Source organism: Rattus rattus, chromosome 9 (assembly GCF_011064425.1).
Source record: "Rattus rattus isolate New Zealand chromosome 9, Rrattus_CSIRO_v1, whole genome shotgun sequence".
NCBI lineage: Eukaryota > Metazoa > Chordata > Mammalia > Rodentia > Muridae > Rattus > Rattus rattus.
This window is the reverse complement of record NC_046162.1, coordinates 56,553,672-56,574,421: the sequence shown is the minus strand read 5'-3', so window position 1 is coordinate 56,574,421 and position 20,750 is coordinate 56,553,672. Positions and strand designations below refer to the sequence as shown.

The following is a 20,750-nucleotide window of genomic DNA, read 5'->3' as shown; positions in this document are numbered from 1 at the left end:
TGTTAAGTCCAGAACACAGCAGCTGACCTCAAGCCACTCGCAGGGTCTGGCCTTTAAAAGGTCAGGTAGGAAGCATGGTCATTAATTAAGAAAGTTTATGATCTGACTTAAGTCTCGGGGTTTTTTGTTGTTTGTCTGTTGGTCATGTAGCCAAGGATAGATAACTTCTGATTCTTCACCTCCAGATTTCCGGGTTTATGGACTTGCTTCACCATGACCAGCTTGGTCTCCCAATTTAATTCTACTTAGCCAAAGTTTACCAGAAAGGGACACTGGAGACCCTTTGAGGGCTGGCTATCATGGCCCCATCTCCTGGGGGGCGGGGTTTGAACGTTTGCCAGACACTTGCTGCCTGCCCTCTGATACAGGCTAACCTCTATCAGGTGCTGGGAGCCTGATTTCTGATAACATCTCAAGCCCAAGAGACAGCATGACTGCTGTTCCTTCTAAAGGACCTGTCTCCGGGAGTTTGGAGCAGAGGAAGGACCACAGCTTTTTTTGGTCCCTCAGTTCTGATTCCAAGGCTCCTCTGCCTCCCCCACCCAACCCCCAGCCAGTCCAGCCCCAAGGGAAATGGGACATTCTTTGAATTCTTAAGGGCTCACACAAACCCTGATTCTCTGCCACTTCCTCCCCCCCAACCCCCTTTGGAGAGTGGGGTGAGGTTCAGAAAAGAAACCCAGGGCATTTAACCCTTTGGGTGCTGGACTGCTTCAGGCTGCTCTGCCAGCCTCCTTTGGGGCATCTTCAGGCTGGGCCTCCACTTCCTGGCAGAAGTCTGCCTGAGTGTCTTTCTTTGCTCTCTTCTTCTCCAGTCAGGATGCTAACATCCTGTGAGCATCAGAAGGTGGAGAGAGAATGCTGTCTGTCAGAATCCCCTTAGCTATGGGGCCGGGGTTCTAGCTCAGTCTTCTTGGGGAGACCTGAAGCAAATGGAAGAGGGGACAGCCTGCAGCCGTTGGGGGGTCTGGGAGAAGCAGGAGGCGAAGCCTTCCCTGCTTGGAGAGTCATCAGCTCTCTGCCCTTCCTGACCTTCAGCTAAGGGAATGGGTTGGCATCTCCCTTTGCCTCTCCAGCCATTTTTACAGACCCTGTCCAGGTGACCTTTGACCTTGGGCCCAGTGGGTGTTCGTTGGGAAGGCCTTGCATCAGGGTGTGTGTGTGTGTGTGTGTGTGTGTGTGTGTGTGTGTGTGTGTGTGTGTGTGGTGTGTCTCAGCTGTGCTTCATCCCAGCTGCAGCCTCTGGGCCACAGCCGAAGCTCCCTGGTGGCTTTGCCCTTGGTGCTCTCTGCTGAGTTCCTCATCCAAAGCCAAAGGCAGATAGGTGGCCTCTGCACCTGCCTGAACTTGGGTTTCCCCTGCCCTAGACCAGAATTCCTGCTATGTGCCAGGCCCTGCGTCAAACTTGATTCCCTCCTGCTTCAAGCTGTCTCTGGCTCTAGTTTCTAGTGGCATTCGGGTTCCTGAATCTTGGGACTTCTGGGGAATAGCTCCCCCTGCACCCCAGACTCCTTTCAACCCCAGCTGTGTTTGTGGGCTCTAGGCCAGGCCTCCTTCTGCAGAGCGAGCACTGCTCCTCTTCCCTGGGCTAAGCTTGACTAGGGTGGGACATTCAGAGCCAGGTGACATCTCCTGGCACTTTGCCAGGGCTCTAGGCCACCCACAGAGTGTGACTCTGATGTGCTGGGAATTTCTGCCTGCTGCCTGTTTCTGGCCAGTGTCTGAGCCTGAGGGCAGCTAGACTCTTGTACAGGAAGAAGGAATGAGAGCCTGCAGGCCTCTCAGTCTTTCCGGAATTCTAGAAAGCAAACAGTGAAAGGCTTCTGTTTCTCTCCTTGCACCAGACATGTTTGAGGAGGAGTCAGGGGCATGAACACAGCCTAGGCCTCACAGCCAGCCCACCTGGTTCTGTGAGCCACTGGCATGCGATTACATACTCCTGGAGTGGCCTTATATGCTCACCTGGGAACCTACTGGGCTCCCATGAGCTTCCTGCAGATCCCGTATGGTCCGCTCGCCATTGTAAGGGGGGGCCACACACTTACCTGCATAATAGGCCAAGGACCTCTTTTTCACAGCAACTTTGAGGTGGGCGGGGTGGGCCCGATCTGTTGGCCTTGGGTTATGTGTTGTGTAAACTGGATCATCAGAGCCCTCTGCTTGTGCAAACCATTTCTGGGACCGTGCAAACAGTCACACGTGTGTGGTGGTCAGGCTGGGGTTGGGATGGAGATGGGCACAAACTGCCTTGGGGTCCTGCAGACAAGAGGTCCACTATGGTCTAGGGAAACTATCTGGGGAAGGAAGATGGGCCTCGGGATGACCTTTCTCCTCAGTTTTCCTGAGCTGTGGGGTAAGGGGCTGGGAACTGTGAATCTACCCATTTCTGGGGCCTTAGCTGGGAGTAGGGTCTAGTCACCGAGTCTGTATATTCTAGCATACTGATCCCAATCTCAATTTGTTTGGCTTTGGTTCGAGAAACAGTGTCAGGTAGCCAGGGCTGGTCTTAAGCTCACTCTGTAGCCAAGGATGACGTTGAACTTAAATAGTTTTTTTTATTGTGTGTGTGTGAGAGGGGAGAGAGAAGAGAGGGAAAGGTCAGTGTGTGAGTCCAGGCAGTCACAAGCCAAGGCGTGCACATAATACAGGTCAAGCCGGGAGTTGGTTCTCTTTCTCCACTATAGTTCTGACGTTTGAATTCATGTTCTCAGACTGAGTCATCTTGTTCCTTTGCCTGACCTTGAACTTCTGATCCTCCTGCTTCCAACTTCCAAGTGCTGAGAGGACCAGCGTGCGACACCACGCCTGGTTAATGGGGACTGGAGGTTGAGGGCTTTGTGCTAGCCAGGACAAGCATTCTGCTAGGCACAGATGGGTCTTGCTATGCATGTAGATCTGGTCGGCCTTGCTACGGTCCTCGGTGAAGCATTTGTGGCAGCCCAGGCTTGTCTACCTCCCTCAAATTCTCTGCTTTTTTTTTTTTTTTTTTTTCTCAGAGCTGGGGACCGAACCCAGGGCCTTGTGCTTGGTAGGCAAGCGCTCTACCACTGAGCTAAATCCCCAACCCAAATTCTCTGCTTCTTACAGGAGAAATGGAATCAAATGTCTTAGGGAGCTGGAAGCCACCCAGATGTGAGGGTGTGTCTGTGGTATATTCGGGGTGAAGGAGGCGAGGAAAAACAGGCAGCCAGAGTGTCAAAGCCATCAAACGCCTCCTGCCTCATTCACCCCCGTAGGTAGCTCCACACATAGACACGTCGGGGCCTCGAGGAATTTTGGGGATCACTTCTCTTCTATGCCAGGGCCCTATTTAGATAAGAATATCGAGGTCCGGGGTTGGGGATTTAGCTCAGTGGTAGAGCGCTTGCCTAGGAAGCGCAGGGCCCTGGGTTCGATCCCCAGCTCCGAAAAAAAGAACCAAAAAAAAAAAAAAAGAATATCGAGGTCCAACATTACCATGCCTTATTTAGCTTGGCAGAATCTTTTTAAATATCGCCAAACAGGGAGAAAGTGTGGATATTGTTTAAAGTAGTTAGCGAAGGAAAAAAAAAAAGGCTGTGGTTTTTTTCATTTTTGTCTGCAAAGCCTAAGGGCTGGTAAGTTCTTCCTCCAGTCTACACTCAATCTTTTGGTCTGTTCATTTTCGCCCATCTGTTCAAACAATGCCTCCTTGTTTCTTTCCTGTCCCTGCCACTTAAGTCCTGAAGGCCTAGAGCTGGGCTGGTAAGAATCAAGGCTAACAGATCCTGCCTTTTCTCGCTCACTGCCTGTGGGCAGTGTTCCTAGCAGGGGCTTTGGGGACCCACAGCTCTAACCAGAGGCAGGATGTTAGGGCTTTTTTCTTTTTCCCCTTCCTTTTGGCAAAGCCAATAGTGTCTTATTTTTGCTGATGTATTTTTATTCCTCTTTGAACACAAAGCTGTGTGGTTTGGTTTTTTTTCTTTTTTTCAAGAAGTCCCAGCCCGGAAGGGGTAATGTTCCCTGCAAAAATGACCAGCTGGGCCTTCAGGATCCCTGAGCCTGTCCTTGTTCGGCCCCTGGGATATAGTTCCTGCACACGCTGTCCCACACACTCCCCGTCAAGGGGCTTCATAAGTCTTCCTGCTATGGACCAGTTGTAGCTCGGGCCCTCGGGGTTAGCCTATCTCCTGGGATGGAAGGCTGCTTCTCTCGATCCCTTAGGTCTTTGTCCTCCCAAGGGTTTCAAAGGTCAGGCTGGGTTTGAAGGTTGAAGCACTTTCTTGGGCAGTCGCTCTGCCAATTGTACCTTCCTTGAAGTGGAGCTGGACCGGAGCCCATCTGCCCCAACAGGTCTGCATGACCTCATTTGGCCAGGCAGCTGTGGGGCAGGGAGATGTGCACTGAAAGAAGTCTCTATTCTTGAATCCAAGCCTCAGTTTCCCTATATACAAAATCGGTGCCCTGATGGTGCTGCCTTTTCCAGCCTGAGCCTGTGGGGTACTTGGGGAGAGGTTGTACACCTGACAGCCTGTAGGGGAGCTGAGGGGTTTCCCCAGCAGCTGCCCAGCTCCCCACCTACCTTCTGGCTACCCCAGGCTTTTCCCCATCCCCTGCTTTCACCTTCCTGATGCCAGGTAGCTTCCTTGTCTCTCCCTCCCCACCCAGCTTTCTGTCCTATTGGCCACACCCCCACACCCCACCCCCTAACTCCGAGAGCTATCATTGGCAAAGACTGGTCTATGATCAGACCTCTAGTGAAGGTGTCACACGCTGGGAATGATTAATACGAGGCTAGCCCAGGAAGGGACAAAGAGCAGCTGTTCTCTGTGGACTCCGCTCTGTCTCTGCCCCTTACGCTGTCCCCTCATTTTGTTTCCGTGGGAACCAGAAGATCTGGCTGGGGTGGAGGGTGGGTGGACTCGTGGTCTTAGCTGTTTCCAAACTGGCGTGTCCCTACTGCACCCCCTCCCCCACCCCTGCGCCCTAAATCTGAAGGTGAAGGCGTGGCTTTCACCTGGGGTCTAAGGGCGGAATTCTGAGGACTGGTTTCTGCCAGATCACCTCTTCAAAGGCCACCCTGTTGGGGGAGGGAAGCAGCGAGGATGCTCTGGTACCCCGCCTCCTGGAAGCAAATCTGAGCACAGCTGTCTACAAGAAACCAGCCCAGGCCCCTCGGGCCTCTCCTCGGTGGAGAATACTCTTGTAGTCTGTCTTCCCCTGCCCCCATACCCTGTAGACCTCTCTCTCCCTCCTTCCTCTCTCCCTTTCTCTGCTCTCCTGCCTGGAGCTGAGGATGCGGTTGCCATGGGAACCTGAAGCACAGCAGCTAGCAGGAGAAGGGAAAGGCAGGGTTGTCTCACCCAGGGTTGGGGGCTGTGTGTGTGTGGGGAGGGGGGACTGGGCTGACCCATCAGGAGTAATGTAGTCCTTGTGGTGCCCTTCCTCTGCCTGGGACTGGGCGTAGCGGCTCGATGGAGTGTCTTAACCTACTTGAACTGATACAGGATTAAATTCCTTCCCCGTTCCTGGCACTCCTAGAGTCCACATCTAGGCTGTCCCCTCCCCCCATTAATATTCCTGTTCTACGGGGTTGAGAAGATAATGGTGGCTACAGAGAGGTGAAGTACCCCGATTCCATCTCAAGCATCTGGTGCCTGGGATCTTCTGGTGGGGCACAGGGTGGGACAGGGACAGTGGAGGAGGAGTAAATGTGGAGGCTTCACAGCTGCCAGCTCTGTGTCTAGGAAACGATTGTCAAAGTGGAGGGCACACCTCTGTAGTAATCGCTCCGGAGGCAGTGCTGTGTGCCCAGGAGCTGAGGAGGGGGTGGGGCGTGTGTGTGTGGTGGTGGGAGTGGGGGGTGTGGCAGCCTGATGCACGTGTCTGGCTATCCCTGGCCAATGGAGGTGACCTCTGCCTTAAATCTATGGATGCAGTCAAATGAGAGCACTCTCCCCTGGGTCTGTGGATGGATGGATGCTTTTTGAGTTCCTGTCGTCAGTTTTTCAGGCCGCCTTCACCCTGTCCAACATAATGACCTGGCCCTGCACACGTGGCCAGAGCTGCCTAGATCCTGCATCTCTCGCTTCTGCTGTGTGTATCCCTCCTGACAGATACCCACTGCCCCCTGGTTTGCGTTCCACTTCCCTTCAGAGTGGGCCCAGTTTGTATGGAGGGTCCTTGCTGAAGCCCTATCTCCTAGGGTCTCAGGACCAGCCAGCTCTTCTGGAGATCTCTCTTCATTCTCTCTCTAGGAAGTTCATTTCTTGTCTCTAGGAACAGAGTCCACCTTAATCTTCCCTGCCCTGGACGGGAGCAGGAATTTTGGATGGGTTTCTGAGCTGTGTGTGGCTTGGCGGTGCGGGGCACCGGGCCAGACCTGGGGGTGGGACCTTTGCTTCTCTTCATTCATGTCCATTTCTGCTGCCAGCTGCAGGCACCTGTGTTTGCTTTTCTCATCTAGCTCCCTCACTTTGCCGAGGGAGCCGTTTATCTGACTGACTGGGATGGCCGGAACTCACATTGGCATCACCTAGGCCAAAGACAATGACATCGCCATGGCACGGAAGATGGTCACCTAGAAAGAGTCCATCACTGTGTCCCTTCTGGTCTAGTCACGCCTTCTTCGGTGGAGTCCCCTGGACCCTAGGTGGCCCAGAGGGATAGAATATGTTCACGGGGTGGTGCAGGTGGCTGGAGAACGCGCCAAGTTTGGCTTGAAGTAGGCAAGCAGGTGGCAGCTCATGACTTCTGTTGGCAAGCTGGGGTGGGTCATACTTGGAAAAAGGACCATTGGGGCCATTTTTTTTCCCCCTACCTGGTGCTTGTGAGTCTGTGAGTCAGGGGGTCTGCACTGGTCACAGCTGTGATAGGTGCAGTCACACAGAACTAAACATGGCTGGCTCGGGCTTTTCAATACAACGTCGGCTTGGAGAAGCCACCCACCTGAGTTCCCTGAGGTGGATGAGGTCATGTGGACCCCAACTATTTCATATTCTAGCGCTACACACAGACCTGCCTGTCCTGGCTGGTTTACCGGATGACCTTGGGGGGAGGGGGCGGGGCACAAGGGGTGAAGAGCTCTATAGTCCTAGGTCAACTCAACGTTCCTTAACTCAAGTGTTTGTTGAACTTCACCTGCTGTTCCGGAGGCGTGGGTAATTCAGTGGACAAACGGTCAAAAGTCTCTCCGCTCATGGAGAATCAGGAAGGGAGCTTCCATGTGATGAGAACAGGAACTCAGGGCTGAGGGATGGCTGTGCATGGTTTACCTCTCTGCACAATAAGGGTGACATCCTTCAAGTCCCTGAAGGCTAGATTCTGGGCCACCTCTGGGCCAGCTTTTTCTAGAGGTCAGAATTCTGATCTGTTTCTGTGTGTTTTGACCAGATTGTTTGACCTCTGTAGCGAGTCTGTGCTCCTGTCTGTCAAAGGGGGACAGTAACAACACTAAGGTAAGGGTGACTGCCAATTTGATAACTAAGTCATTTAAGGATGACTGGCCACGAGCAGATCTTCCCCCTTACCTGTGGGTTGGACCATGTTAGACATGGTATTCCCTCTTTCTCTTTTGTTTTTCTTGGGTTCAAGTTTTCTTTGGTTTCCTGGCTGTCCCAGAACTCACTCTGTAGACCAGGCTGGCCTCGAACTCACTGATCCCGCCTGAGGGCTGGGGTTAAAGGCATGTGCTACCATCATCCTGCACACATATTTTCTCTTATCACAATGACAGGGAGCCTCCTGGGTATTTTTGTCCACGTTTCCTTCAGTCTTGGGTCCTTCCTTTGTGTGTTTGATCTCTACTGCTAGAAGTCTCAGCTCTGACCCTGTCCCCATCTCCTGTGTGTCTGACTAGGCTGGCTCTCCTGGGTGGCCTATCTCTGGGATCCTCTATGGGGGACTCCAAGGCATGGATCATCTGAAACAAGTAATCTGAAATCCTCAGAAGCCTCCCTGTGGGCCAGGACAGTCTGCCAGGCAGCTGCTCAGACCTGCTCTGTCTTGCCTTCCCAGCTGGCCTAGGCTGTGCCTAGGAAGCCCCTGATTCCTCAGCATTGGCAACCTGGCAGGGTCTGCTCAAGCTCAGAGTTCCTTGTCTTTGCCCTGAGTGACGCCTGATCCGCTCTCTGTCCCACAGACACTACCCCAAGCAGTCCTTCACCATGGTGGCCGACACTCCGGAGAACCTCCGCCTGAAGCAACAGAGCGAGCTGCAGAGTCAGGTGAGAGCTGTGCCCACCGGAGCTGGTGGAAGGGGAGGGCGTTGTGTAATCAGATTGGGCCAGGGCACTTGTGGTCTTTGTAAGGCCTGTGGTGCTGAAACCTAGGCTGGTCTGTCTCTCCACCCCCACCCGGGCCCGGTTACTTCACACTTTCTGAGGTGTGGACATCTGTTCGATTCCGCTAGGGTTCCAAGAGCCTGTCCCTTGCCTGCCACCCCCTTCACACCTAACACAGAAGGGCTAGAGAAACGTACCAGTCGGTGTTACACAACCTGTCCCCTGTAACTGTGTCTCAGGCCTTTTGGATCTCATGGAGGGAGGGCAGTGAGGGGCCCCGTCCTCCCATCCCTTTAGCTTGGCTTTCCTGAGTGGTACAATACAGAAGGGAGACATCATGCCCTGCCTCAGGGAAGAAGACTGTCCTTCAGGGACCCTGAGCTGCACTGCGCTTAGGTGCCTGAAGCCCTGAGAGCCTGCCTGGAACCAGCCAGGTCTGCCTCAGTGAGGATTAAAGGATTAACTGAGAGAATACAGTGGGGGAATTTACTGAGTTGGCAAGGTGCCCAGGGTAGTGCCACCTGGGCCACAGGGGCTCCTCACAGACCCTTGCAGGACTGCGTCCGGTGGTTCTTTTGGTTCTTCTGGTTGCTCTGAGATGATAATGTCACATCACCCTTTTAAGATATTGCCTCGGGGGCTGGGAAGACTGCTCAGAATCCACATCTAATGTTTGTAACTCAGGCTGTGGGGAATCTGAAGCCTCTGGCCTCCAGGCATCTGCGCTCAGGTGTGCTCACGTGCGCTTACGTATGCTCACATGCACAAAACCTCATGGACACATACACCTACATGTAATTAAACATAACACAGTCTTAAGGGGGAAAAGGGAATAGCATTGAATTCCTCGTCCTCTTGTCTCTACCTCCCAAGCGCCAGAATTGCAGGTTACACCACCTCTGGCTTTGTGGTTTCTGTCTACTACCTGAAGGGAGCAGTTCCTCTCCTTTGGACGCACAGTAGTCCCCAGTGCTGCTGAGAACGTGTGAAGTCTGGACATGGTGTGGTCCCTTCTCCTTTCTCGTCCTTGCTGCAACTCCAAGGGCGGGTTTGGGATCCATTCCCTCCCCGTTCCTGCTATGTCCTAAAGAGTTCAAGGCCATATTGAGCAAAGAGTCTGCCATTTCTGGGCTCTGATCTTTTCACTCCCACACTCGTGTGTGCCCTGAGTGTGTGTAGCCCTCCGGTGTGTTCCACGGCACAGGCAGCTGCTTGTTCCTTAGCAGTTCCTGGGGAAGCTGCTCCATGTGACTCCCAATGACGGACGGAAAGGTCTAGCAGGCAGGGAGAGGGGTCAGAGAGCCAGAAGCCTGGGCCAGGCAAGAGATCTCTTCCCCTTCCTCCTCCTTCTTCCTCCTCTTCCTTCTCTTTTCCTCTTCCTCCTCCTCTTCTCCTCTCCTCCTCCTCCTTCCTTCTCTTCTTTTTTTCTTTTTTTCTTTCTACATCCTACTCTAAGGAGAAACCCAACCCCCTTGCCCTTGGGAGCCCACAAGAGCTCCACCTCAGCTTTTTTTTTTTTGCTTCTGGAATCTGACCCCTGTGGGGCGGGGCTGATAGGGAAGGCGGGAGACCAGCTCTACTACCTGGGCCTGCATACAGGAGCATCTGGTATTTGTCAGGGCAGTTCTGCTTTGCACACACAGATTTGGAGGTTCCTAGAGTAGCATTCTCTTAGCTTCTTACTCAGGGACAGGCCCCATGTGTGTCAGTCCTCACAACCGTATTGTCAAAAAGGGAGGAGCTGCTTTTGTGGGCCTACTTCTTTGGTGGTTGGCTTCTGTTTTTTTTGTTTTTGTTGTTGTTTTTTTTTGAGCGGTGGGGTGGTGGGGAGGCGTCTCACTGTATCCTTGGCTGTTCTGGAATTCCCTGTGTAGTTCAAGATGGAATTCTCCTGCCTCAGCCTCCTAGGTGCTAGAATTTTAGGTGTGAGCCCCCACTCTTAGACTCAGAAGCGGCTGTTCTTACTATGTAGGTGGGGTTACTGAGGTTTGGAGAAGCCATGCCCCCCTCTTCCTGTCTGTCTGTCTACCCGGGACTCTGTCTAACTCCTAGTCTCTCAGCACCAATTGCCCGCCCTCAGGCAGGCAGCTTTTGAGCTTAGCTGACGGGAGCTTCGTTTGCAGCTGGATCTGTTCTACAGAACTGACTGCCCATCCTACCAGCTTGAAGGAGGTTAACCCGGGCTGGCCTCAAACCCCTGCTAATCCTTCAAACTCAGCAGCCTCCTGTGGGTTGGGATTACTGGTTTTGTGCCCGGTGCCCAGACCAGGCAGGGGTGCCCTGGAGGCCTCCTCTGCAGGGCTGCTAAGTTAGGCGCTAGCTGGGTAGCGCTAATAAAGCCGACAGGCAGCTGCTTTGGGGACGGTGCTACACTGGAGGGTCTGTGTGACCCCAGTCAGCAGGGTGGGAGGTGAAGGAATTGACCTTCTGCATTGGGGGCACAGATCTGTTCCTGGTCCTGGGGACCTGGCGGACCATGTGGAAAGGGAAACGCTGGGCCCTTGTGTCTCCTCCTCTTCTACCAGCTGTGCGGTCTAAGCTGTTTGTTTGTTTGTTTGTTTGTTTGTTTTTCTTCCCCCCTCATAGTTTTCCCTCCTCTGTAGTGAAATAGAGACCCCATTTGCCTGGAAGTTGGGGGCTGGGTCTGTCGCTAAAGCCTTGGCAGGATGGGCCTGGCTGGCTGGCCTGGTGATAGATCTGTGGCTGCTGTGGGGGCAGGGCGTTGTGTGGCTGGAAGCAAAGTGGGAACCTTCTTCCCGTTCCCTGCCCCGCCCCAGCAGGGTATCCTGGGCTCCTTCCAGGGCTGCCTGCTTCCTGGCCTGACTTCATGTGTGGCTTCTTTTTCCTTTGCAGAGCTGCCTGGGCCATTTCTGCTTTGCTTTCCCACTGCTACATTGGTGCCTAGAGTGGTCCTTTGGGTGTTTGGGATATCTGTAACCTCCCCTACCACAGAGCTGCCCAGAAGGAACACTCAAAGTGGTGCCATCAAAGCTGGCAGTTGTCCCCAGCTCCCCGCTTCTCACTGTGCTCCCACTAAATAGAGACAGCATCTTTGGGGTGGGGCTGGCATAGAAGTTGTGTGTGACCCGGTCCTGGCCCTCTCCCAGGCGGATGCGCTGGGAGAGTGTCTCTCTGTTCTTCTGTTTCTTGTCACCTTCATAGAGTGTTTCAGGAAATGCCGTGTGTGTGTGTGTGTGTGTGTGTGTGTGTGTGTGTGTGTGTGTGTGTGTGTTCGTGCACGCGCAATGCCTCTCCCTCACTCTTCTTGGGGCAGGGTTCTCACTCCCTGTCTTGGCTCCTGTGACCTGCACACCAGCAGCACACCCTGAAGGGTGGCACTTACTGAGTGGAGTAGCACCTATGTGTAATCCCGAACAGAAAAGACTCTGGAGGGAACTCCATTGGCCAAGGACTCAACACCTAGGTCAAAAAATGCCAGATGTTCATGCTTGTGATTCCCTCAGCGGGGAGGGTACGACCAGAGGATTCTGGGGGCTCTGTCCAGATTGTCGAGCTCCATGGCTTGGGCTGGAGAGATGGCTCAGGGGTTAAGAACACTGACTGCTCTTCCAGAGGTCCTGAGTTCAAATCCCAGCAACCACATGGTGGTTCACAACCATCTGTAATGGGATCAGATGCCCTCTTCTAGTGTGTCTGAAGAGAGCGACAGTGTACTTATTTTTTTTTTTTTTAAGACTATTTTTTTTTTATTAACTTGAATATTTCTTATATACATTTGAGTGTTATTCCCTTTTCCGGTTTCGAACAAACATCCCCCCCCCTCCCTTCCTTATGGGTGTTCCCCGACAGTGTACTTATATATAATAAATCTTTAAAAGAAAAAAAAGGAAGAAAAAGCTTTGTCTTATAGGAGATAGGCATAGTGCTCATGAAGAAGACATCTGGGCTTGCGTGCCCTTTTGCGTGCATACACATAGACATGAGCATAAACAGTGAACACGCATCCGTGTACACATATCTTAAAAATGCCCTAATAGTTTGAACCATGTTTAGTGATGTGTATACTCAGGAGTCCAAGGCCAGCCTGGGTTGCCTGGTGAGTTTAAGAGAAGCATAGGCTGTCTATATGGAGACCTGTCTCGAGTTTTTAATTTTCAAGACAGGGTTTCTCAGTGTAGCCCTGATTGTCTTGGAACTTACTTTGTAGACCAGGCTGGCTTCGAACTCAGAGATGTGCCTGCCTCTGCCTCCCAAGCCCTGGGACTAAAGATGTGTGCCACCACCACCCCGGCAGCCTTGTCTTATTGCCAGAACCAGCAGCCTAAAGCGGAATCGCAGATTACCACCATGACTGTGTCTTGGGTGTGTCGTTAGCACCCTGCCACGGGGCCTCCGTGTAGAAAATGGCAGTCATCTCTCCGGTTTGCCTGTGGGGCCATTCGTATGTCTTAGGTGTTTGCCACGCTTGGCGTGGTGTCAGAGCTTAACACATTTCCTTTTCCTGTTCTCTGTGAAGGGAGAGGAAGTGGATGGGATGACTCTGACCTCCACTCACAGCTCTGATCGTTCATTAGCTCTTCTCATCCGGGGGCCTGATGTAAAAGCCTGTTGCTTTTTCAGAGGGGAATGGGCTACACAATCCGGGTCCAGTATACTAGAAATGGTTGGCAGCGTGTTTCTGTTTCTTTGTTTTGTTTTGACAGTCATTACATATCTCTGACTGGCCTGGGACTTGCTATACAGCCCAAGAATGTCTAGAACTCAGAGATCCACCTACCTCTGCCTGGATTAGAGGCATGCCCATCCCCCTCCTCCCCACCCCTACCCCCTTTTGAGAGAGACATAAGTGCTTTGCTCTGTAGCACAGGCTGGCCTAGAACTTTCGATCCTGCCTGAGTCTCGGTGGTCTTACTGTGTGCTGCCGAGCTCCTGGCTTCCTCTGCTGGATCCCAGGAGAGGATGTATCTGCGTTCAGTTCATTCTTTATCTGGCCAACGCTGGTGTGGAGCTGCTCTCGGCTGGGATAATGAGAGAGGGTAATCGGACCTACCCAGGGAAGGTAGATCTTCATGGATACTGGTGTCTGGGCATCAGGCCCAATGCTGCTGTGGGAATTTCCAGAGAGGGAGGACCTGGCAACACCAAGCAGGGACAGAGGCATCTGACTAAAGTTCAGGCAGTGTTGTGGCCAAACTGACAAGAGAGTTGAGTGACCCGGCAGCTCCACCCCCACCCCAGCTACCATCACAGCTGGCGAACCATCCAAATACCAGCACTCTTGCGTGGGTGAAGGGAGAGTCTGAGACTACCCTTTTAGCAAAATAAGACGAAACCCTCAGAGTTTTCCCCACCACTATTCTCCCTTTAAGTCTAAATACTGCTTAGATACAGGGTCACAGACTCCAGAGCGAGTGGGCTTTTAGAGACTAGCTAGGGCTAGCCTGTTCTCCTTCCCTACACACCAATCTCAAGAGGAGCACTGGCCTGCCTTGGGACCTGTTGCCACACTGTGTGGCACCCAGGCCTTCCTGCCCCCTCCCACCCCACCCTCTCTGCCTCCTGTGCTAGTGTGAAATGGATTATCCTTTGCCAGTGAGGAGGAAAGGCGGTCCCTAAGCCTGGGAACCAGTTGATGTCATTGCAGTGTTGCCATGGCAATTGTTCCATGGATTAGGGGCCTGACCCTTGCAAAGCCAGGAAACTGGAGTGGGGCTTGGCATTGGTTCAGCACAGTCGCCCTCATGTGGTGTCCAGCACTGGCCTCAGCTCAGCTGACACCATTGCTTTCCCATCTGACAGATGTGAGGAATCTGAGGCTTCCGAGGTTAAGCCACTGGCCCAAGATAACACAGCAGGTTGGAGATATAGGAATCTGTCGCCATGCTCAGTGTGTGTGTGTGTGTGTGTGTGTGTGTGTGTGTGTGTGTGTGTGAGACAGATTGTTCTCTACCTCCCTAGCATTGGGATTACAGTTTATAGGTGTGTATTACCATCCTGGCTTTTCTCCTGGGCCTGTTTTTTTTTTCTTTTTTTCAGAGCTGGGGACCGAACCCAGGGCCTTGCGGTTGCTAGGCAAGAGCTCTACCACTGAGCCAAATCCCCAACCCCTTTTTTTTTTTGTTTTGTTTTGTTTTGTTTTGTTTTGTTTTTTTTTTTTTTGAGCTGGGGACCGAACAGGGCCTTGCGCTTGCCTAGGCAAGCGCTCTACGCTGAGCTAAGCCCCCCAACCTCTTTTTGTTTGTTTTTTAAGACAAGGTTTTTCTTTTGTATAGACCAGGCTGGCCTCGAACTCACCAAGATCCCGCAAACACTGGGATTAAAGGTGTTCACCACTACTACCTGGCATTTTTTCATGTTTTCACTACTATTTGTGATGGCCCTAGGAAGCTAAAGCTAGGTGGGACCCTTTTGGGTTCCTGCAGCCTCCATTCTTTGGAGATGTCTTCACAGAAGCTTTTTAATAATTTATTTTTGTTTTGTGTGCATTGGTGTTTTGTCTGCATGTATGTCTGGATGAGGGTGTCAGATCTTGGAGTCACAGACAGTTGTAAGCTGTCATGTGGGTGCTGGGAATTGAACCCTGGTCTTCTGGAAGAGCAGCCAGTTCTCTTAACCACTGAGCCATCCCTCCAGCCCCAGATGTCTTTTTTTTTTATTTTTTTGGTTCTTTTTTTTCGGAGCTGGGGACCGAACCCAGGGCCTTGCGCTTCCTAGGCAAGCGCTCTACCACTGAGCTAAATCCCCAACCCCCCAGATGTCTTTTCTTCTGAAGGTTTTTTTTTAGTAGTTATGTGCTGTTTCTGGCCTCCTAGGAGGGTAGATGATAGACTACCCTCTGGGCGCTTCCAAGGGCAGTGAGGCCCATGTCAGTCCAGGTCCACATCCCAGTCTCTGGCTTCGAGTGTGAACCAAGTGCATTCAAAACCCCTGGATCGGGGTTGGGGATTTAGCTCAGTGGTAGAGCGCTTGCCTAGGAAGCGCAAGGCCCTGGGTTCGATCCCCAGCTCCGAAAAAAAGAACCAAAAAAAAAAAACAAAACCCCTGGATCTTTTTGCAACACCCACCCCCACCCCAACCCCATCCCTGTCCTTTTTATCTGCATCAAAGGAAGAAAGATCCACCCACATTGTGAGCCTGACCCTGGAGGGCCTCACAGGAGGGCTCAGGGGCTGTGAGCTCAGCGCAGTAGCTCAGTTCCATGACCGATGACTCGAGGCTTGGGAGCTGCCTCGGCTCTGCGTTCTGGAAACTCCCAACATCCTGGCCCCTGTGTCCTGGGCTGACCTGGCTCAGGCTAGCGCCGCTGTTGTAGAGGAAAGCCAGCCAGCTGGTGAGGCCTGAAACCGACGGCTGCTGAGGTGGACAGTGAGATGGCAGAGCCGAGAAACGGCTCCCAGCCGCTGTTCTCCAGAGTCCCGGGGGAAGGATGAGCTGCTCCTTACACTTTCCTTCCGTCCGTGTTGGGGAAGTCCCTTCTGTAGTGTATCCTGGGTGCCTCTAGTTTTTCATAGAGTTCTCCGGAGAGCGGGGCAGCAGGGCGTGGTGGGGCTCTCCTCAGAGCTCAGACCTCGGTTCTGAGGCTCTCCCATGCAGAACTCCCTCCCTCTCCTGTAGTCGCTCTCTGGGGCCAGCTTGGCAGCCTCTGGGAAGCTATTCCGGCTTGTCAAAGGCTCCCTGATGCACTCACCGCTCTCGTAAGCAGTGGCTTTGTCCTTTGGTTGCTTTAAAATTCCCCCATGCTCTTGGTGGCTCCGGCCATGTCCTGCCTGGGATGCAGGCTGCTGACACTCGGAATTGGCGAGGGTTTTTTTATAGTTATAGGCAGGAGGAATATAGGGTTAGGAGCCAGGGATCCTGCTGCCTCCAGACATTTGCTGCTAAGCCGTGCCACCTCAGGCAGTAGAAATGACCTTTTTAATTAGAATGACTTTTTGCCCACCCATCCCCCTTCTGGTTTTTCAAGACAGGGTTTCTCTCTGTAGTTGTCTCTGGCTATTTTGGAACTCTGGCCTTGAACTCAGAGATCTGTCTGCCTCTGCCTCTCAACCACTGGTATTGAAGGCGTCCACCACCACCTGCCAAAAAAGAAAAAGATTCTTTTTATACGTACTGGTGTTTTTTGCCTATATGCTATGTGTGTGTCCTGCACTGGCCAGGACTCTTAAGAGGGCCTTGAACCCCTAGCGTTAGAGATACAGATGAGTTGCTGCGTGGTGCTAGAAATTGGGCCTGGGTTACCTGTGACAGAGAGGTGTGGGCAGTGTGGTGTCTGTTTGGAATGTACCGTTTATTCACATGCTACACTTTAGGAAAAGGTAGTAACTCACAGCAAATGAGTCCCCCCCGCCTCCAGAGCTGGGGACCGAACCCAGGGCCTTGCGCTTGCTAGGCAAGCGCTCTACCACTGAGCTAAATCCCCAACCCCCCAGCAAACGAGTCTTAACAATCTAGCTCCCGAGTTAATGCAACAGAGACCTAGAGACAGTTCTCTCAGACAGTGGGGAGAGTTGGCCCAAGCAGGCTGCAAGACCTGTGCAAGCCCAGTGCATAGCAAGACCTCACATCCACGTTCACTGCGTGCTCCGCCACGCCCAGCTAATGCTCTCTTCTGGTGTCTTCTGATGTCAGAATTTCGAGCAGAAGTGTCTCCATCTTTTTTCTTTATTTTTGTGCTCTAAGTATTTATTTCAGGTCCTCTGGAAAAGCAGCTCGTACTGGTAACCCCTGAGCCACCTCTCCCTTCATAAGATATTGCCTCTCTGTGGGCATTCAGTGTGTGGCCTCCCTTCAGAGCCCTTTAGATATGTCTTAATGGGGTCATTAGTGCTCTGACACTTTCTGGCTTAGGCTTCTACATTGTGTTGGGGGTTTCTGGCCAGGGCATCAGGCTCTGAAAGTCCTTCTTCACATTCAGCCTGACCTCTCCTTTTCCTCTTGGCCTCCAGGTGCGCTACAAGGAAGAGTTTGAGAAGAACAAGGGCAAAGGCTTCAGTGTGGTGGCAGACACACCCGAACTGCAGAGAATCAAGAAGACCCAGGACCAGATCAGCAATGTGAGCTCCTGCCCCAGATGCCCCAGATGCCCCAGCTACCCTCTTCCCTCCTTTCTCATCCGTTCCCTGACAACCTCAGGAAAGGCCTGTGTGGTGGTGACCAGATCAGGGGGAAGAGAGAGGTTGAGGTACCCAAGGACCTTTTCTTTGTTGTCCCTCTTTTGTAGGCAGTCTGCCCAAAAGGCATTTCCTCCTTAAAGAGACTTCCCTTTCAGACAGACAGACAGACAGACAGACAGACTCTAAGTCATCTATCTCCCATTCTCTGGAGCAGGCCTTATTCCCTAGGCATGGTGGTGGGGAGGTCACAGAGCGGATTAGATGCTTGTTTTTGGCACCAGGGTCAAAGCTGGGGTTGGGGGTTGAGCCTTCCATCTGCCTCAGGGTGCTAACACAACAGTCATTTCCGCCCTCCCTCGCAGCCTCCTACCTCAGTTTGCTCTTCCTTCCTGTGTGAAAACCCAGTTGGCTTTGCCCACAGGCCCTACACCCACTCCAGGCCCTTTCAGGCCCAGCCAGGGACTGGTCATTGGTGTGTCTGGCAGTTAGACGAGAGCGTGGAGAGCCGGTGGGGGACTGACAGCCTCTATATGGTTCTGCAGAGCAGCTGAGGCTAGAGAACAGCCTTCGGTTCCTCCTTTACGTAACCACAGACCAGCAGCTTGGGTGGCTCTGGGCTTGCAGGGGCCTGATTTATGGTATGTGGGAGTATCGCGCTGCTGGAAGTGGCCTCACAGAGCATGAGCACGAGCCTGAACGCTGAGTTCTAGAACGTGCCCAGTCAGCTGCAACCTCCTGTAAATGAAGACCGAGGCAGGCCGGTATCCTCACGTCTGTAACAGGAAAGGGTCTACCGATTTGTCTGTGTCACCCTGGGCTGAGGGACTGGGGATGGGGAAGACGGGATCCAGATCCAGGTGGCACACCTTGCACACGCCCTCTAGGATCCTTTCCGCTGTTCCACTGCTCTCATAGCTCACTGGGCTGTGCCCCTGGTGAGCTAGAGTGGAAGCTCAAGTGGCTTCCATAAAAACCGGGCATCGGCAGAAGCGCCCTCTCACACGTGATTTTTTTTTTTTTTTTTTTTTTTTTTGGAGCTGGGGACCAACAGGGCCTTGAGCTTCCTAGGCAAGCGCTCTACCACTGAGCTAAATCCCCAACCCCAGGTGATTGCTTTCTTATTCTGTCCTGTTTTGAAGAAACGTTCCCTTTGTCGAGTGACACATGCCTGTAACCAACATTTGGGAGGCTGAGGCAGGAGAGTCGTGGATTCAAAGCCACTTGAGGCAAGATCAAGAGGTTGAAGCCATCCTGGGCTTTATAATAAAACATGCACACTCACACACTCTTACACACGCGAGTGCACACAAAACAAAACTTCTTAAAGGAACTGAGGGTGTAGTGTAGTGACAGTGTGCTCGGGGGGCCCAGAGTCCCCTCCTTCGCACCAGGAAGAGGAAGCATGAATAACTGCTTTTGGGGGGTGGGGTGCTTGGAGAGTTCATTCAGTGTTTTCTATTCTCGTTTCATGAGAAATGAGTTTTGCAACCCAGCTGTTGAGGTGAAGTTTAAAATACACAGTCTGATGACACGGACTTCTCCTCAGAGAACCCTTCTTGGCCCCCAGGAAAGCCTATTATAGTTGCCCTCTTCCAGTCCGGGACTCACCCGAGTTTCCTTTCTGGCCCAGACCACACAAAGGGTAAGAGGGTGTGTCCTGAGCACCCTGCATTGAAAGAGGGGAAGTGGCGTGGCCTTGGGTGATTGGGAAACTGGAATGGCCCAGGAAGCTGGGGTCATGTGGCTTTGTGTCTTGAGATGCCACATTCATTCATTGATTTACCGGGTGTGGAGGAGACAAGTGAGCCCTAGTCATCCCTGCCTCACTTTCTCGGAAGGCTTCCGGAGTGTTCTGTCTGACACCCAGTCTCTTTCACTTAACCTTCCTGCACTCTGTTATTGGACATTGGAAGCATTAAATGCCTGAGGAGCTCTGGTAACAAAACCCGACTGTAGCCGAGGTTTCTACAGTGCAGATAGCATCTTATCAGACACTTGAGGGAGGCAATTAGCTGATTGGCCGGGTTCTCTCTGGGCTGGGGGAGGTGCCTGGGATCTGATTTGGGCTTCCAGTGCAGCGGGAGGCTGAGCGGGGAAGTGTGGATGATGACCTGAGCCTGCCTACCAGACTCCGCACAGGCAGCTGGGCTGTCCGTGGAAGAGTTGCCTGGCATGCACACAGACCCATGAGTTCAGTTTCCCACACACACAAAGGGTCACCTGTCATCGGGCACTGGGAGAAGACTCAGGTCTCTGTTTCCCCGGCATACAGATTGGTACCCCTGGTCTGGGACCTAGGAGTCAGCATCGTCAATACACCTCCCGGCTTTCTGTGGTACCGGGTGAAACTTACTGCTTAAATTCAGAAGGTCTCACCAGCCCCTAAGTCTGAGGACATGGGGCATGGCTGTGTCCCAGAACCCCGAGGGAACTTTAAACCACAGGCAGAACTGTGTGGCTAAATTGGGCCAACCTCCAGCGTAACTCTCTGAGGAAGGTGCTGTTCAGAGAGAGCCACATTGTATTTTGGTTCCAAAATAGCGCCCCATGTGTGGCTCATCCCTTCCCAGTTTAGCACCTAATGACCAGTGGTCAATTCTGAAGGTCAGACTTGTCTTACAGAGATGGAGACTGGCTTCCCTGGAGACATCACGTCAGACAAAGGACTTTCACCAGCCAGAGCAGTTGAAAATCAATGCCCATTTCCCTGGAGTGGTGTTGTTTGCTTGGGGATGTGAAGGCTACCTCAGTCCTATGTAAGGCAAGCGAGTGAAAGAGACACGTGCCTCATTCTAGGCATGCCGGGCTCCCGTCTTCCGTCCCAGAGCTGGGAAGCTCGGGAAATGCAGAGCGCTTTCGTTAGTGATGTGTGGTCAGCGGCGTTCGAGGCAGGGTTCTCTGCTCTACACTGTGAGTAGAGAAGGGACATGAAGAGCCTCCAGTACGGCTCAGTGACAGAATGTGGATTTAGCATGTGTGAGGCCATGAGGCTCATCTCTAGGTGAGAGGGGGAGACGGAAGAGAAGGGATTACATATCTGTTATAATTCTGTCTTCATTAGAGGCTTGCCCTGGCCCCGTGCTATGGGGGCAAGAGCCCTTACGATTGTAACCGAGGTGTTTGCCCCAGAGCGCTGAGGACTTTAATGGATGAGACACTTTAGCTGACGCCATTTGTGCGAGCCTTCCTTCCGCTCTACATGTCTACAGGTCTAGCTTCCCTTTCTCCCCACTTAGGAACCAGGCACCGTACACAGCTCTTTGCTCACTGCAAATCAAGGACTAGGCTAGGGGCATCTCATGGTGATGGAGCACTTACTTACCTCATATGCATGGGGTCTCGGGCTTAATCCTCAGAGCCCTTTCAAAGAAAGAAAGAAACAGGGAAAGGAAAGAAAGTTGGATTCCTGGGCCCGGCTCTAAGGGGTTTGTAGAGC

General features: G+C 52.6%; 1 protein-coding gene across 1 annotated transcript in view; it reads left to right on the top strand.

The window, feature by feature from the left end:
- The window catches only part of Lasp1 (LIM and SH3 protein 1), a 40,158-nt gene that overhangs the window by 8,599 nt on the left and 10,809 nt on the right, over positions 1 to 20,750 (top strand). The window contains exons 3-4 of the mRNA XM_032913114.1: positions 8,099 to 8,183; positions 17,147 to 17,254. Of these exons, the coding sequence (XP_032769005.1) occupies positions 8,099 to 8,183; positions 17,147 to 17,254 (193 nt within the window). The remainder of the gene's footprint in view (positions 1 to 8,098; positions 8,184 to 17,146; positions 17,255 to 20,750) is intronic.